The sequence below is a fragment of the Heterodontus francisci genome, chromosome 27 (genome assembly GCF_036365525.1).
Source record: "Heterodontus francisci isolate sHetFra1 chromosome 27, sHetFra1.hap1, whole genome shotgun sequence".
Taxonomy (NCBI): domain Eukaryota; kingdom Metazoa; phylum Chordata; class Chondrichthyes; order Heterodontiformes; family Heterodontidae; genus Heterodontus; species Heterodontus francisci.
The window spans coordinates 33,491,510-33,507,472 of NC_090397.1; the positions used below are offsets into that span (position 1 = coordinate 33,491,510).

A 15,963-nucleotide genomic window follows, 5' to 3' on the forward strand; every position below is an offset into this window, starting at 1 on the left:
ATGTATTCTATAATACTTTGGACTTGAAACCAGTGCATATAGCTTAAGATAACAAGACTACTAGAAATTTGAAAAGAAAACACAAAATGCTGGAAATAAATAATAGCTCCATGCGTATCTGAGGAGAAAATACCTATTACACCCATGAGCTGCATCTTTGTTACAGTAGTTAACATAGCTGAACTCTTGACCTTGACCTATGTTTTTTTTTCCCCTTCCCCTTTGTTTTGCTCAATTCTCTACAGTTTTTCTACTTGCCTGTGTCAGTTCAGATGTGGTGTCACCACTGAAATACTCACCTGTCTTTTGAATTTTAGTTGAAATACCTGCTGTGTATATACAGCATTTTCTATTTTCATGAGACTTGACTTGATTGGGGCTTCTAACTAAAGCGAAATACCTTAAGCACTGAAGAATTGTTATGGAAGTAGCTTTCATTACAAATTTGCAGGTCTCATCACCACTTCTAAATTTCTTTAATTCACTCAGTTTCAGGTGAACTGAATGCTATATATAACATGACAGAATTCAGAAGCAGTGAGAAAGAAAGCACGCAATTGATTTCTTTAGGTTTAAGAAACAGGCTCCCAGGAGAGATTGAAACATTAAAAAACCTTTGCAGATCATACTAATGGTTTAAATGTATTGCACTAATACTAGCAATTTTTATTGTGCTCATTAATTAAGTTACATCATCCAATTCTATTGAGAATAAACTGAAAAATAATTAAAATGATGCATGAAATAGTTGTGTAGTTTGAAAGGTGAAGCATAGAATCAGTTCAGTGTTTACTTCAAGATATTAGGCTCACTTTCAAATGTTGAGAATTTAGTGTTTAGACGCTTTGGATTGTGCAATATATCTTTTTTTAATATACGCATATGTGTGAAAACTACTAGTTCACATTTTTAATGGTGATGGTCATACTCCTAGTGCCACTGGCAAAAATTGAGGCCTGAAATTATGTACTCCAAAATTAGCCATGCATTTCCTATGAAGAAAAGAAGCTCGTCAACCTATTGTGCTTTGGTTGATGCAGTTAACAGTATTTAAGGTACTGCCGAGTGGATTATGACAATTGACTTCAATAGAATGAAATACTTTGAAGTAGTTCTGTGAAATTATATATACCCATAGGAGATTTCAAATTGGTTCCATTGTCAAGTTTATCATGTTTTATTTTTCAGGGCAAAGATGTCTTTCCCCAAAGGTTTAGGAAAGCAATTGGTATTTTTGAAAAGCCTTCTGTATTTATAAAAAAACATGTTGCTAATTTGTTTTATCAAAGGTTCATGCAGACAAAGATGGCATAGATTTTAAAGCTTAATGGGCGAATTGGTCAAACTTGGCATTCATCAATGTGTTTTGAATTCCTTTTGCTATATTGTTACATATTCATGTTGTACAAACTGAAACCAATTGCTAAATCAGGATGGCATGAACACATCATATAGTTATCAAACAAAAATAAGTGCTTTACAGATTAGATCCTGGAAGCAAAAAAATCAAGTACTTACTGCAGTAAATTTTATTTAAAGTTTTCATAAATCTCAATTTAAAAATAGCTATTTTTGTCAAAACCTACATTTCTGAACATTCAACTTGCTTAGATTTAAACAAGTGGTTTTGTAGCAACATTACCAATTCTTCATTTCTATCATGAAGATAATTTGTGGTTTCATCCCTAAATTTTCAGTCAATAACATGCATTTTGTAGTATTCAGTAAAGAATCTAAATTAAATGCTTACAAACAACATATTTTAAAAGATATTAAACTTTTGTGCACAAAAGCAAAATGCTGTGGATGCTGGAAATCTGAAATAAAAGCACAATGATGAAGGGTCATCGAACTGAAACATTAACTCTGTTTCTTTCTCTACAGATGCTGTGGGGCTGCTGAGTGTTTCCAGCATTTTCTGTCTTTATTTTAAACCTTTGTGTGCTACTATGGTTAAATGAATCAATAAGTTCCTCAATCTTTTCTTATCTGTTCATTACTTTTGTGGCTGAAAATAATTATTAAGTTGTTCAGTGATGCTGTGTCTATCTGCTGACCTGGCATTGCTGTATTCAGAATGGCATTGTTGATGATGTTGAGCATACTTATGAATACATGTTCTAAATAGAGAAGTTGTCAGTGTTGCACTTAAACTATAATCATGACTTGTTAGTGGGGTTATTTTGCCTGAATTTAAAACCATATTCCGTGGGCAAAGTAGATATGAGTAAGCAGATGATCACATCAGACCAACAAAACATGATAACATTTTCTAGAATTTGTTCTAAGGTAGGTATATCTGAGCTACTTTTATTTAGCAACGAGCCATGGAGTTATCTTCAATTTCTAATAGCGTATCCACTTTTTTGAGATTAGACATGAGAAACTGGGTGGGAACACCATTTTTTTTTCAAAAAGCAGAATGATTAAAAAGAAAATGTGAAATTTGTATTTTTAATACTTGTATGGAATCCAATGATAAAAGAGAGGGGAAAAATAGGGGAAAAGGTAAAGTAGATTGTTTTTAACCAAGGGAAAATAAAAACTTGATTTGTGTTGCAGTCTGAACCAGAGGGCTTCTCTCATTTCCATCTGTACGTTTGTGCTGCCTTCCTTGTCAAATGGAGAAAAGAAATAATGGAAGAAAAAGACTTTCAGGCAAGCATTTGCTTTTTCTTTATACATTTAACAAACTATTGAGTTGATTGGGATAGCTTATAGTACAGTTTTTGATATGTACAGTGCATTTAGCTGTTTACTAGAATAAGGACTTAAATCTTTGGTTATCAATGAGAATTGTGTTTGTCATATAGTTAATATTGTGATAATAGAGGTAGAAATACCTGTAGGCCTAAGTTGCAAAGCTTTTCAGTTTGTTTCTTTAAAGTAATTGATGTGCAGCATGATAAGTTTGTATTAAAAACTTGTATTACATTTTAGCATCTAGTTTTGGTAGTATCATCATGCTGGTGATCAGGTTGTCAGTCCAGTGCCATAACCACTACTAAAAAGGTGGTGTGTGCAAATCCCATTTGAAATTGGATTCAGTAAAATCTGTAAAAGCTAGCATGAAAACTGCTGGATTATCAGTAAAATCCATGATGTCCTTGAGGAAAGAGAATCTGCCACTCCTACCAGTGGCTCTAGTCCATACTCCAGTTGCCATTTAATGTCCTCTTACAACTGATGTTGGGCAATAAACGTGGCTTTGCCAGTATTCTCCTCATCCTGAAATTAAGTTTTTAAAAAAAAAAACAAGATTGTAGGCTGGACCCTCGCTTAATTGGCACTGATGCTAGTAGAACCCTGATATTGTAATTCCACTACCAACAATTGGCTGATTATAAAGTTAAAATTTTTCATGGTTAACGCATGGGACAGAAATAGAACTGAGCCTCGCAATCACATCTGTCATTTCAGTTGATCTGGCAGCAGCCGGGATAAGCTGTATATGGCTCATGTCAGGATAACAATTTAAATAAACAAAAGTAGCATCCCCCACAGAAAAAGGTAAATAAGCCACTGTGCTTTGTTCTCGCTCTTTGCCAAGGAGGCCTCCAAGATCATATTCCGGTCCAGAGTCCACTCCATCGAGCAGGATGAGATGTGCTCGCGGTACTTCTTCCAAAAGGTACGCAGAGAGAGCTCTGTTATCAGCAGCCTGAAGGAAGAAGATGGCTCGGTAACGTCTTCGCAGTCCGACATACTAAGGATCAGCAAATCCTTTTATGCTGGGCTGTCTGACGCAAAGCCCACAGACAGCAGAGCCTCCCAGTCCTTCCTGTCATCTATCACAGAGGTCTTAGATGACAGCAGGAGGGAGAGACTGGACAAGCCGCTAACTCTGGACGAGCTGACAAAGGCCGTCGAGTCCTTCGAGACGAGTAAAATTCCCGGAAGCGACGGCTTACCGGTCGAGTTGTACTCGGCCCTGTGGAACTGAGTCGGCCCGGACCTGCTGGAAATATACGAGAGTATGCTCCTGGCCGGCAGCATGTCAGAATCCATGAGGAAAGGCATCATCACCCTCATTTACAAGCGGAAGGGGGAGAGGGCAGAAATCAGTAATTGGCGGCCCATCTCACTGCTTAATGTTGATTACAAGATTCTGTCCAAAGTCATAGCCAGTCGAGTCAAGTCTGCTCTGGAGTTGGTGATTCACCCCGATCAGACCTGTACTGTACCCGGCAGGAAGATCTCTGATAGTCTCGCGCTACTCAGGGATACGATCGCCTACGGACGGGACAGGAGGGTGGACACCTGCCTCATCAGCCTGGACCAGGAGAAGGCTTTTGACAGGATATCGCACACCTACATGATGGACGTGTGTTCCAAAATGGGGTTTGGGGAGGGAATCTGCAATTGGATCCAACAGCTCTACACAAACATCAGTAGCGCAGTCTCAATCAACGGGTGGGAATCGGAAAGTTTCCCGATCAAATCTGGCGTCAGACAGGGCTGTCCTCTCTCCCCGGTCTTGTTTGTTTGCTGTATTGAACCCTTTGCTGAGTCTATTAGGAAGGATGCGAGCATAAGAGGGGTGACAATCCCAGGCAGTGGAGGCACTCAGGTTAAAACCTCCCTGTACATGGATGCCGTCGCCGTCTTCTGCTCGGATCCGCTGGCATGCGCAGACTGATGAGCATCTGCGATCAGTTCAAACTGGCCTCGGGAGCCAAAGTTAACCACGGCAAGAGTGAGGCCATGTTCTTTGGGAACTGGGCTGACCGATCCTTTGTCCCCTTCACCGTCAGGTCAGATTACCTGAAGGTTCTGGTGATATGGTTCGAAAGGGCCGGGGCATGCACCAAAACATGGGAGGAGCGAGTAGCTAAGATACGACAAAAGTTGGGCATGTGGGGGCAGCGGTCTCTCTCCATGGTGGGTAAGAACCTGGTCATCAGGTGCGAGACGCTCACATTGTTGCTGTACGTGTGCAGGTCTGGCCCATACCCCACTCCTGCGCCGTGGCAGTCACCCGAGCCATTTTCCGCTTCATCTGGGGATCTAAAATGGACCGGGTCCGGAGGGACACGATGTTCAAATCTCTGGACAAGGGCGGGAAAAATGTACCCAACGTGGCCCTCATCTTGATGACCACCTTCGTGTGCGGCTGCATCAAGCTGTGTGTAGACCTTCAGTACGCAAACTCCAAGTGTCACTGCGTGCTGAGGTTCTATCTGTCCCCGGTGTTGCGAAGGATGAGTTTGGTCACATTGCCGCGGAACGCTCCATGTAGTTGGGCCGTGCCGTACCACCTATCCTTCGTGGAGCAGTTTCTGCAGGAAAACACCTTTGACCACCGGTCCATCAGGCAGTGGTCTGCACGGAATGTCCTCAAGGCCCTACGGGAAAAGGAGACGGTGGATCCTGTCGGATGGTTCCCCGAGCAGACCGTCAAAGTCATTTGGCGGAATGCCTCATCACCAGAACTTTCAAACAAGCACCAAGACGTAGCTTGGCTGGTGGTGAGAAGGGCCCTCCCCATCAGATCCTTCATGCACACCCGAAGTCTCGCCCCCTCCGCACAATGCCCCCGCGGTGGCTGTGGTGGGGAAGAGACAGTCGCCCACCTCCTCCTGGAATGTGTCTTTGCAAAGCAGGTGTGGAAAGAGATGCTGTGGTTTTTGTCAAGGTTCATCCCAAGCAGCTCTGTAACACAGGAGTCTGTGCTCTACGGGCTGTTCCCAGGGACGCACACCGAGACAAACATCAACTGCTGCTGGAGGACTATCAATTCGGTGAAAGACGCCCTTTGGTCTGCCCGAAACTTGCTGGTCTTCCAGCGCAAAGAGTTGTCCACCACCGAATGTTGCAGACTGGCACATTCCAAGGTCAAGGACTACGTGCTGAGGGACGCACTAAAGCTTGGGGCAGCCGCAGCAAAGGCTCAATGGGGAAAGACCACAGTGTAAGGTCCCCCGACCAAGCTGAACTGAGGGGCTGGATCCATGGGAAACCCCCCGAACTGTATCGGAGAAGTTTTGTGTGCTGTAAATGTAAAAATGTATATGGCATGACAATGAAATGGAAGGGTTGTGAGGCAACTCATGATTGTATAGAAGGTAACTGATCACCTTTGCACTGTCTGTATTCTTTGACTTGATGCTGTTTTGAACTGTTTGGGAATGTAATTTTTACAGATTTTTATGAATAAAGTATATTTTGGAAATAAAAAAAAACATGTAAATGATAGATCTGAATTTGCAGGTTTCACTAAGAAATAAATGAGTCATATATAAAGGAAAGTAATTTTGCTTTTGGCAATTAAGGATATAGCATCTTCTGACCACAATTTGGTCTTATTACAAAACTGAAATTAAAGTTGATGCTGTTTCGGTGATTTCCAGTACAAGTATACTTTGTAAAGGTTAGTGCAACATCAAAACTTTACAAAGCAGTACTTTTATAATTTCCTAAATTGTGAAAACTTCCATTAAATATGACAGGGCTGTATTTAATAGTACAAGAGAACAAAAAGTACCTTTGTAATAAGGACTCCAGATGTGCTTGCATATGGAAAATAGACTTATTCAACTGTCCTGCCACCACTCTAAAAGTACTGTTTAGAAAAGAACCTTTATTTCTGTTACTGATGTTTTATCATTCTTGCCCTTTTAAAGGTAGAATTCCAAGACACTTCTGAGCATTAGGCTGCTTTACACTGCATTCAGCATATACAATCCAATAGTTTGATAACACAAACACAAGTGTTCCACTGCCAGTACCAATTAAGACACTATTTTAAAAAAATATTAACCACAAAAAATGTTTGTACATTTTTGTTTATAATAGGCCGAATAGATTTTATTCAATTCATATGAATTGAATTTACATTTTTAAGTATCAATACTAAAATCCCTTTTAGCTACAATGATTAACTTGCAAAGTGGTCCAGTTGCATTGAATTTTTTGAATAGTGAAGTCAAAGTTGCTGGATTACTTAAACTACTTGACAACTGCAATTATATTGCCTTGGAGCTTCATAAGAAAATGTGAGAAAGTAATTGCAAAATTAACTTGCTTGTGTGTAATTTATGAATGAACAGAATATATTTTAGATAGTAATAGTTTACCACCTTTGTCAAAATTGCAGCAGTACCGTCTCTTCAAAAAAATCACATTAATAGCAATGATTAGAAAAAAGCCTATTTAACACTCGTTTTTTAAAAATGTTGTGTTGAAACAATTTCCATTTACTGTAATGTAAAAAAGAGAAAAAAGACTTGCTCCATAAAAATAAAATATTGGATTCTAATTTTCATCTTTTGCCATGAGGTTGCATTTCTTGCCTTCCTTTCTGTACTACAATAATATCTTAGTCATTCTGCAACTAAAGTGTTCATGACTCTAATAGCACAAAAAATGTTCTGTATAGTATCAAAAATTTACTAGTAATAAGCCTTTAATCAATTTCATTGTTCTGCACAATATTTCTATTAAGTCTTAAATAGATACTGAAGTCATACTATTTACCAGCCTGATGTTCATGCTCCAAATTTAAATGCTGTGGTAACCACTGGTGTACGTTGAATGTAACTCATACATTTCCAAAATCCTTTGTGATATTTAAAGAGACCTAGTGGGAGAAAGTAGATTTCTCTGCCAGTGTTTTTAGAAATTTCATTATGGTTTTAAAAACCTGGAGAGAGATTTTAAATTGTTGTGTAAAATTGCACTACCTCGCATTTAAAAAAAAACGTATCCAGAGGGCAAGTAAAATTGGCTTGAAAACTACCTTGTTTCAAAATTCTGTTTGTTGAAGGATATTGCTTAGAATCAATAGAGGCCTTGTTTGCATTCAAAATTCATCATTCCTGTGTATGTTCTGCAGGAACAGGATTTCATTGTGAATCTTTCAGATTAATTGCATTTTAGATTTAGATTTAGAGATACAGCACTGAAACAGGCCCTTCAGCCCACCGAGTCTGTGCCGACCATTAACCACCCATTTATACTAATCCTACACTAATCCCATATTCTGACCACATCCTCACCTATCCCTATATTCCCCTACCACCTACCTATACTAGAGGCAATTTATAATGGCCAATTTACCTATCAGCCTGCAAGTCTTTTGGCTGTGGGAGGAAACCGGAGCACCCGGAGGAAACCCACGCAGACACGGAGAACTTGCAAACTCCACACAGACAGTACCCAGAATTGAACCCGGGTCACTGGAGCTGTGAGGCTGCGGTGCTAACCACTGCGCCACTGTGCCGCCCACTGTGCCAAACAGTAACAATATATTGCCTCAAACTGTTGTACATATTTTTTCTTCTGCTCGCTTCTGTCCCTATCTGCATATTTCTATCCCGTGTGCATGCTAGCGTGGGCGCATCGTACATCCATAGGCGTGAACCGTATAAGAGTTTAAGTTTAAGGTTTAATAAATTTCATCTTTCTTCTTTTAACCAAAGAAAGCCTGTTTGTACTCATTTCTTTGCCTTACAATTGGAAAGTTGTAGTGTCATCTTGAACTTATTTTCTTTTTAAGTGAGTAGACTGAAGTTTTAAATGACTTTTTGTTTTAGATAATTGCAGAGTACCTACTTGTCCCATAAAAGAACTGCAGAGAAGTAAATTCATCACTTACTGAGAAATGCAAATAACTGGTGTGATTGCCTGGTTGATGCAGTGATTAAGAAACTATACTTGTAATCTCTGCAGTCTGACATAAAATCTAATGGATTGGAAGCCAAATATGTTTCAATTGTATCAATCTAGGTTCACATCATAAAACTGCCAACAATTCTGTTGGTGTAGAAAGAAAAGCAATCCAACTAATGTTATGGGAGATGATCTGAGGTTAGGTTTAAGAGACATTGGTGGGCAGAGTAGAACGGATTTTGCCACATAGTTCATACTTTTAATTCCTGACTTCGGACTTCAGCCAAAAATTCTCAATTCACCAACACTTAACCTTGATGAGCACCCAAATTAAAACAAGTTAACCAGTTACAAAAGTAACTTGGTTAGATTGGCTTGAATCTTGTAGTAGAAATAATAGCTATCAGTGCTCACTGTTATTAAGGAGAAAAGCGGACAGCAACTTCCACCGTCCGTACATGTACAGTTAAATGTAGAAATCCAGAGTTGCTGTCCAATTTGACCTGTTCTACCACAAGCTTTGCTACATTGGTACCACGCTGAGAGATTTGACATTTAAACACATGAAGGGGGTGATGTTGTGGCACTTGCCCACTAGATAGCCACTAAACTCACCAGAAAATGTTGGGGCTTGTCCATGCAAGTGTAAGTGTATTTTTAACCGTGTGATGAGTCTTAATTGTTAACTAACCACCTCTCTGGCACTGAAAATTTACTTCTGCAAGCGTGGAATTTCATCCCTTTGGATTTTCAACGTTGAGAGGTTTTTTTTTAAATACAAAAAATTAAAATAGCTTTTTTTCACTTTTTCTCTCATCTCTCTCAACACCTTCTATCTTTCCCTCTCTTTATTTTGCTTTCTATGTATGATTTTACATTGAATTAAATATTCTAACTTATGCTTCCTGGTTAGACTTTGTATGTCTTAGAGAAGATTCATCAGTTTGATTGGTTGAAGAGACAGGCAGCTGCTTGCCCTGTTCGCACAGATCTCAGATCCCCTGAGAGGGCATCGTACTGTTTCAGACACCCAATGATTGTAAGTTGCTGCTGAAAAGCCCACAAAATGTCTGTGGGCGGCTATACGCATAATGATTGGAAAGTGCCATTTATTCACTGCTGATCACAAAATATGGGCTATTGTCAAATCAAATGTTGTGTTTATATAGGCAGCACACTTGTACTCAACATGTTAAATATTGAGCCAGTGCCTACAGCAAAACCGCCTAAATACTAGATTGATTCAAGTCATTCAAAATATTAGATGACGCCAGACGCTCATAATTGATAGTAATGTAATATGAAAGGAGTCAAATGTGTATAACAAGATAAACAAATAGAAATTTGGGTCATGACCTACTAAATGGAAAAAGGCTTCTGCATGCTCCCAAATATAGTATATATTTTTTGTTGCATTTTGTGAGGTGGGATTAATTCCACATTGAAGGTTTCCCAAATGATATTAGCAGCAAAGAGCAAGTATGAGAAGAGACTGGTATCCAACATAAAAATGAATCCAAAAGTCTCCTATAGGCCTATAAATAGTAAAAGGAGGAGTGGGGCCAATTAGGGACCAAAATGGGGATTTACACACGGAGGCAGAGGGCGCAGCTGAGGTACTGAAGGTACTTGACATCTATTTTTACCAAGGATGACGATGCTGCTAAAGTCATCGTGAAAGAGGAGGTAGTTGAGATACTGGATGGGCTAAAAACTGATAAAGAGGAAGTATTAGAAAGGCTGTCTAAACTTAGAGTTGATCAGACACCAGGACCAGATCAGATGCATCAAAGGATACTGAGGGAAGTAAAGGTGGAAGCTGTGAGGTACTGGCCATAATCTTGCAGTCCTCCTTAGATACAGGGCTGGTGCCAGACGACTGAAGAATTGCAAATGTTACACCCTTGTTCAAAACAATAAGCCCAGCAACCACAGGCCAGTCAGTTTAACCTTGGTGGTGAAAAAACTTTTAGGATCGATAATTCGGGACAAAATTAACAGCCACTTGGACCAATGTGGATTAATTAAGGAAAGCCAGCACCAATTTGTAAGGGCAAATTGTGTTTAATTGGATTGAGGTTTTTTGAAGAGGATTGATGATGTGTACATGGACTTCCAGAAGGCATTTGACAAAGTGCCACATAACAGTCTTGTCAGCAAAGTCAAAGCCCATGGAATAAAAAGGACAGTGTCAGTATGAATACAGAGTGAGCTGAATGACAGGAAGTAGAGAGTAGTGGTTGTTTTTCGGACTAGAGTATGGTATTGTCATGCTCACATATGGAGAAATGATAAACTATATAATAAACTTATAGAACAAACCCAAAACGGGCACCTTTCCTGAAAAATAAGATGGAGTCAAGAGGTCAGGTGACCTTATCCTGTACTTACAGTTCATATGGAAACTACAAGAACCCTGAGTCAATCTTCATGTCTGGACCAGCTTTGGAGAAGGCAGTAAAATGTAAATAGCCCATTCTGTGTTAATGGCTACCTCTCTCCAACAAATTGGGTTAACAATGGCATGGCAGTCATGGTGTCTGCAAATTCAATCTCAGATGAATGGATGTGAAAAAACTCCACTTTATCATAATGGAACGAAGATGGGTGCACCCAGACCCCACAGTGTAACAATGGCCCCATCATCAGACACCATTTATGAGGACAATGGGAAAGAAAAACCATAGTCACATGACAGAAACCAGGGATCTGATGAGCTTAATAAAGGTATATGCTGGGCAGACAAATGTAGAGTCAGCAAGAGAGGTTCCATCTGCTGCAGCGGAAGAAGGACTCTGCCTAAGAACACCATCTTTAAGCTACCAATGAGCAGTTACTAGAAGTGGCATTGTATTCCGTACCTGAGAAATTGTACCAGGGATTTCATAGAACATAGAACATACAGCACAGAACAGGCCCTTCGGCCCACAATGTTGTGCCGATCCTTTGTCCTCTGTCAAGGACAATTTAATCTATACCCCATCATTCTCCTTTTCGTCATTGAACTGTGACTGAGTTGCAACCAAATGAAGTCTGCAACAATGCATTCTCCCTCCTGAAACTTTCCAAGTTTTGTCTTCAATAAACCAGGAAAAAGGAAAAACAGGTCTGCACCGTTTTTAAAAAAATCTTCACCCCTGGGGAAGAACACCAGGTTTACAGTGAACACTCTTTAAAACCATGCAACCTAAATGCATGTTATCTTTTCATCTCTATCTTTTCTTGTGTGTCTCTGTGTGCATGTGAGTGTGGGTGAATTTGTGAATATTTTCGGGTGTTGTGTAATCAACATTTACCTTTCTTTAAATCTATGAGAAAACCTGTCATTTGTCTGTTTGTTGACCATTAATACAGTCGGATTAAAACATATTTCTAATAAAAATGCTGTCTTTGGTCAATTGAGAGGTGAAAAAGGGAAACCATCCCTGTCATTTCCCACCTATTCCTAACAGTCTATCGTAAGGTTTTCCTAAGGATCGTTATTAGGATCACTGCTTTTTGTGATCTTGTTAATGACCTGGACTTGGGTGTGAAGGGCACAATTTCAAAATTTGCAGATGACTTAAAACTTGAAGTGTTACTAACTGTGCGAATAATGATCGACGTCAAGAGGACATAGGTTGGTGGAATGGGCAGGCATGTGGCAAATTACATTTAATGCAGAAAAGTGTATTTTGGTAGGAAAATATAGCAATTTTATAGCAATTTAAAGGGAGATTGTCATGTAAAGTATTCCTTGAATAGTTTGCTGGAGAAAGAAAATTCTTACCCAATGCAAGATGACCATGTTTGCTGCTAGGGTATGAATATTACTGAAACAGCAAATTATTTGCAAAGCACTTGTATTAAAAATTGGCATTGGTAGACGGGATCATGTTCACAATATGAAAACCCAGGCTTGCAAACTTGCTGAAAGCTCTTGAGAACCACTTTTGCGGCAAATGAACTATTGTTAACAGTATTTGACTTCACTTTCTGCTACTCGTAATTTCTTGTCTATCGGACTTCATCTGAAATGCAAAACTGAAGTGAAGTGCATCCATCAAGGAACACCTTATGACTGCCAGCACCAGCAAGTTCTTAATAATTTTGGAAGCAAGTCATTGTTAAGTAATCACCACAGAAATGTAATTTACGTGTGGATACATGACAAAAGTTGGTATTTGTGCTGTTTTAACTGGTAGTCCAGTTAAAGTCCAGGGTTGGCAGTGTGAAGCCCATTGAAAGAAAAAACTGCAGTCTGATTATAGCATGATTATTTGGCTATGTGATTCATAAACTGCTAAGTCTCTATTTTCAATTACACTGCTAGAAAGACACTGAAAGTTCCCTAAAAGTTGGGGGGTGGTGGTGCAGGAAATCGAAGGACAAGCTATCTCAGGCTGTAATAAAAACAAGAAATGCTGGAAATACTCAGCATCTGTGGAGAGAGAAGCAGAGTTAACGTTTCAGATCAGTGATCTTCCATCATCTCAAGCTGTATTACTGCACTTCTAGTAGGAAACTGAAAGTTTGCTTGCTACCCGTATAGAATGGAAGTTAAAAGAGACAATAAAAGGAAGTAACAACTGGGGTGCAAAAAATACCATTTTGTAATATGATTGTATAACATTGGGTTTTTGCTGACATTTGTTAGTTTCATTGTAGTGAGAAAGGGCAACACTTTAATTCTTAATGGGGACAGACCTGTTACTGCAGATAAAAGCTTGTGCATATTGCAGGAATGAGCATACAAGCTAAGGGTGTAAAAAAAATTTTTGGTCTGTGCAATGCAGAATGTGTCACTGATGTTGCCAGTTGATTGTCTCTGTAAATTCCAACATCAGCTAAAATATCAATTTTTCTTGACTTTTCTGCTTCTCTCAACATCAAGTCCCATTCCAGAGACTTGAGACCATAATCTTGGTTGCAGCACTAAGGGAGTGCTATACTGTTGAAGGTGCTGTCTTTCAAATGAGAAGTAAAACTCAGATCCCATCTCCTCTGTCAGATAGACATAAAAGACCCTTTGACACTATGCAAAGCGAGGCAGTTTTTTTTGTGTCCTGGCCAATATTTATCCCTGATCTAACATCACTTTAAAAAAAACAATTTATCTTGTTTGTAGGATCTTGCTCAAATTAGCTGGAGCATTTCCTATGCAACAACAGTGGCTGCACATTAAATATGGATGCGTAAAGTGCTTTGGAACATCTTGAGATAATGAAAGGCACTATGCTGATGAAATGTATTTCTTTTGTTCATTGACCAGTATTATGTATCCAAGTTTCTGCCAATAGAAAGTTGGATGAGAAAGTAAGCTGTGAGGAGGACACAGAAAGCTGGTGGAGGGATAGGAACAGGATAAGCGAGTGGGCAAGATCATGGCAGATGGAACATAATGTAGAGAAGTGTGAAATTATCCACTTTGGTAGGAAAAATAGAAGAGCTGAATATTTTTAAATGGTGAGAGACTGGGAAATGTTGGTATTCAGAGGGACCAGCCTGTCCTTGTACATGAATTACAGAAAGTAAACATGCAAGTAAAGCAAGTGATTAGGAAAGCAAATGCTATGTTAGCCTTTATTACAAAGGAATTCAAGTGTAAGAATACAGAGGTCTAACTGAAATTGTATAGGGCCTTGGTGAGACCACATCTGGAGTACTTTTGGTCTCCATACCTAAGGATGGATAGACTTGTCTTAGCAGGAGTGCAACAAAGGTTCATGAGACTGAGTTTTGCGTTGAGGGCATCGTCCTTTGAGTACACTCGGCACATGTTGTCTAGAGTTTAGAAGAATGAGAGCTGATCACTTTGACACATGAAATTCTTAAGGGGCTTGACAGGGCAGATACTGGGAGGATGTTACCCCCTGGCTGGGGAATCTAGAATTCATGTCACAACCTCAGAATAAGGACTCAGCCCCTTAGAACTGAGATGAGAAGTTTCTTCACTCAAAGGGTTGTGAATCTTTGCAATTTTCTACCCCAGAGAGCAGTGGATGCCCAATCGGTGAGTATGTTCCAGACAATGATCGATAGATTTTTGTATTCTAAGAGAATCAAGGGACGTGGCAATAGTGGGAAGGTAGAGTTGAACAGTAGAACAGGCTCGGTGGACCGAATGCCTACTGCTGCTCCTATTTCTTATGACCATTCCATCCTCCTTGATTGCTTAGCTACCACAGTCCACCTCTTTTTGGCGCTGTTATTCGCATGGTTCCATTGCTGTCTGTCATACCATTGACATTATGGTACCTCTAGCAGCTTCTATATCATGTCTGCTATGGTACTGAGGTTTATAACTTTTGCCCTGTCATCTGTTAGGATCTTTTGTCCATTCTGCCATGAAACAGATTTGTAAAAAGTTTTAAAGCATTGTGTCTTCATGCAAGCTAAATAAATAAGGGCTATGAGACAGTAGAAGCTGATAAGTTGGCTTTCATGTTGTTTCCTCATAAAATATGTACAAGAAGAAATTTGTTAGCTTGTCTGATGATTGGAAATACCTCACACCCATTATGTTGGAGAGTTGCTGGTCTCCAGGGAGGTTTTTGAAACATATTTGTGTAACTGTGCAGCTCTGCCGAAGGTTGGAAGAAGCCTGCAATCCGTGGCAAGTTGGAAGTTAGTGTGTCGAACTGGCAGGAATGTAGCCTATTTGGTTGCTTTGTAGTATGCAAATTCAAGTTGTGCCAGTTGAACTAAGTGAATCAGATCATCATTGTTGCTCTGTAAGTTCACTTTACGTGAAATAAAGCAACTTAACAGTTCATATAGCCTCACCAAATGTTGGCTTGGTCTGCCTTCAGAACAATTGAAGACATGCATTTCTAGAAAAACACAAACAGCTGTTTCATGTCTCAAAGGGGGTTCTGTTGTTGCCCAAAGATATGCTCTTGTACAAGTAGATGTACCAAATCCCATGTAGTAAAAGCAAGTGTAGGAGCAATTAACAATGAATCCAGTGGCACATCCCAATTTGTATTGGCCCTTTTGATGGTTCTCAGTGCTGCCATCAGCCAGAGACATAGTCCCCAGTAATAAATGTGAGGTACTTTGGAGGGTGGGGGGGGGGGTTGCTGTGTTGGTTTAGGGGCAGGGAAACCAGCTGGCTCTCGGGAGGATAGGCCTGTAGCTCCCAGCCACAGTTGGCGAGCGGACCTCGGGAGTGGAGAGAACATCAGTGGGGAGGTGGACGGGCATCGGAGTAGGTCCGATCATGGGGTGGTTTAATTGTAAGCTATGAGGCTGAGGGGAAGCAATCCTGCTCCAGCTGGCCCACAAACAGTGTGGGAAAGGCACATCAGATACACGGAGCTGTTCTTAGCTCAGTTCAGTTGCTGGGTTTCCCAAGGCTTGGAAAACCCGGCT

The 15,963-nt window shown here is 40.0% G+C and overlaps 1 protein-coding gene across 8 annotated transcripts in view; it reads left to right on the forward strand.

The window, feature by feature from the left end:
• The window catches only part of tbc1d22a (TBC1 domain family, member 22a), a 534,956-nt gene that overhangs the window by 416,878 nt on the left and 102,115 nt on the right, over positions 1-15,963 (forward strand). For 4 of the 8 annotated variants that reach the window (XM_068059138.1, XM_068059134.1, XM_068059139.1 and 1 more), the window contains one exon: positions 2,563-2,658. The exons of 1 other annotated variant lie outside the window; for it this stretch is intronic. In XM_068059138.1, the coding sequence (XP_067915239.1) occupies positions 2,563-2,658 (96 nt within the window). Of the gene's footprint in view, positions 1-2,562; positions 2,659-15,963 lie in introns of those variants that run through there. 3 more of the 8 variants (XR_010977650.1, XR_010977651.1, XM_068059141.1) reach the window with 2 other exon arrangements.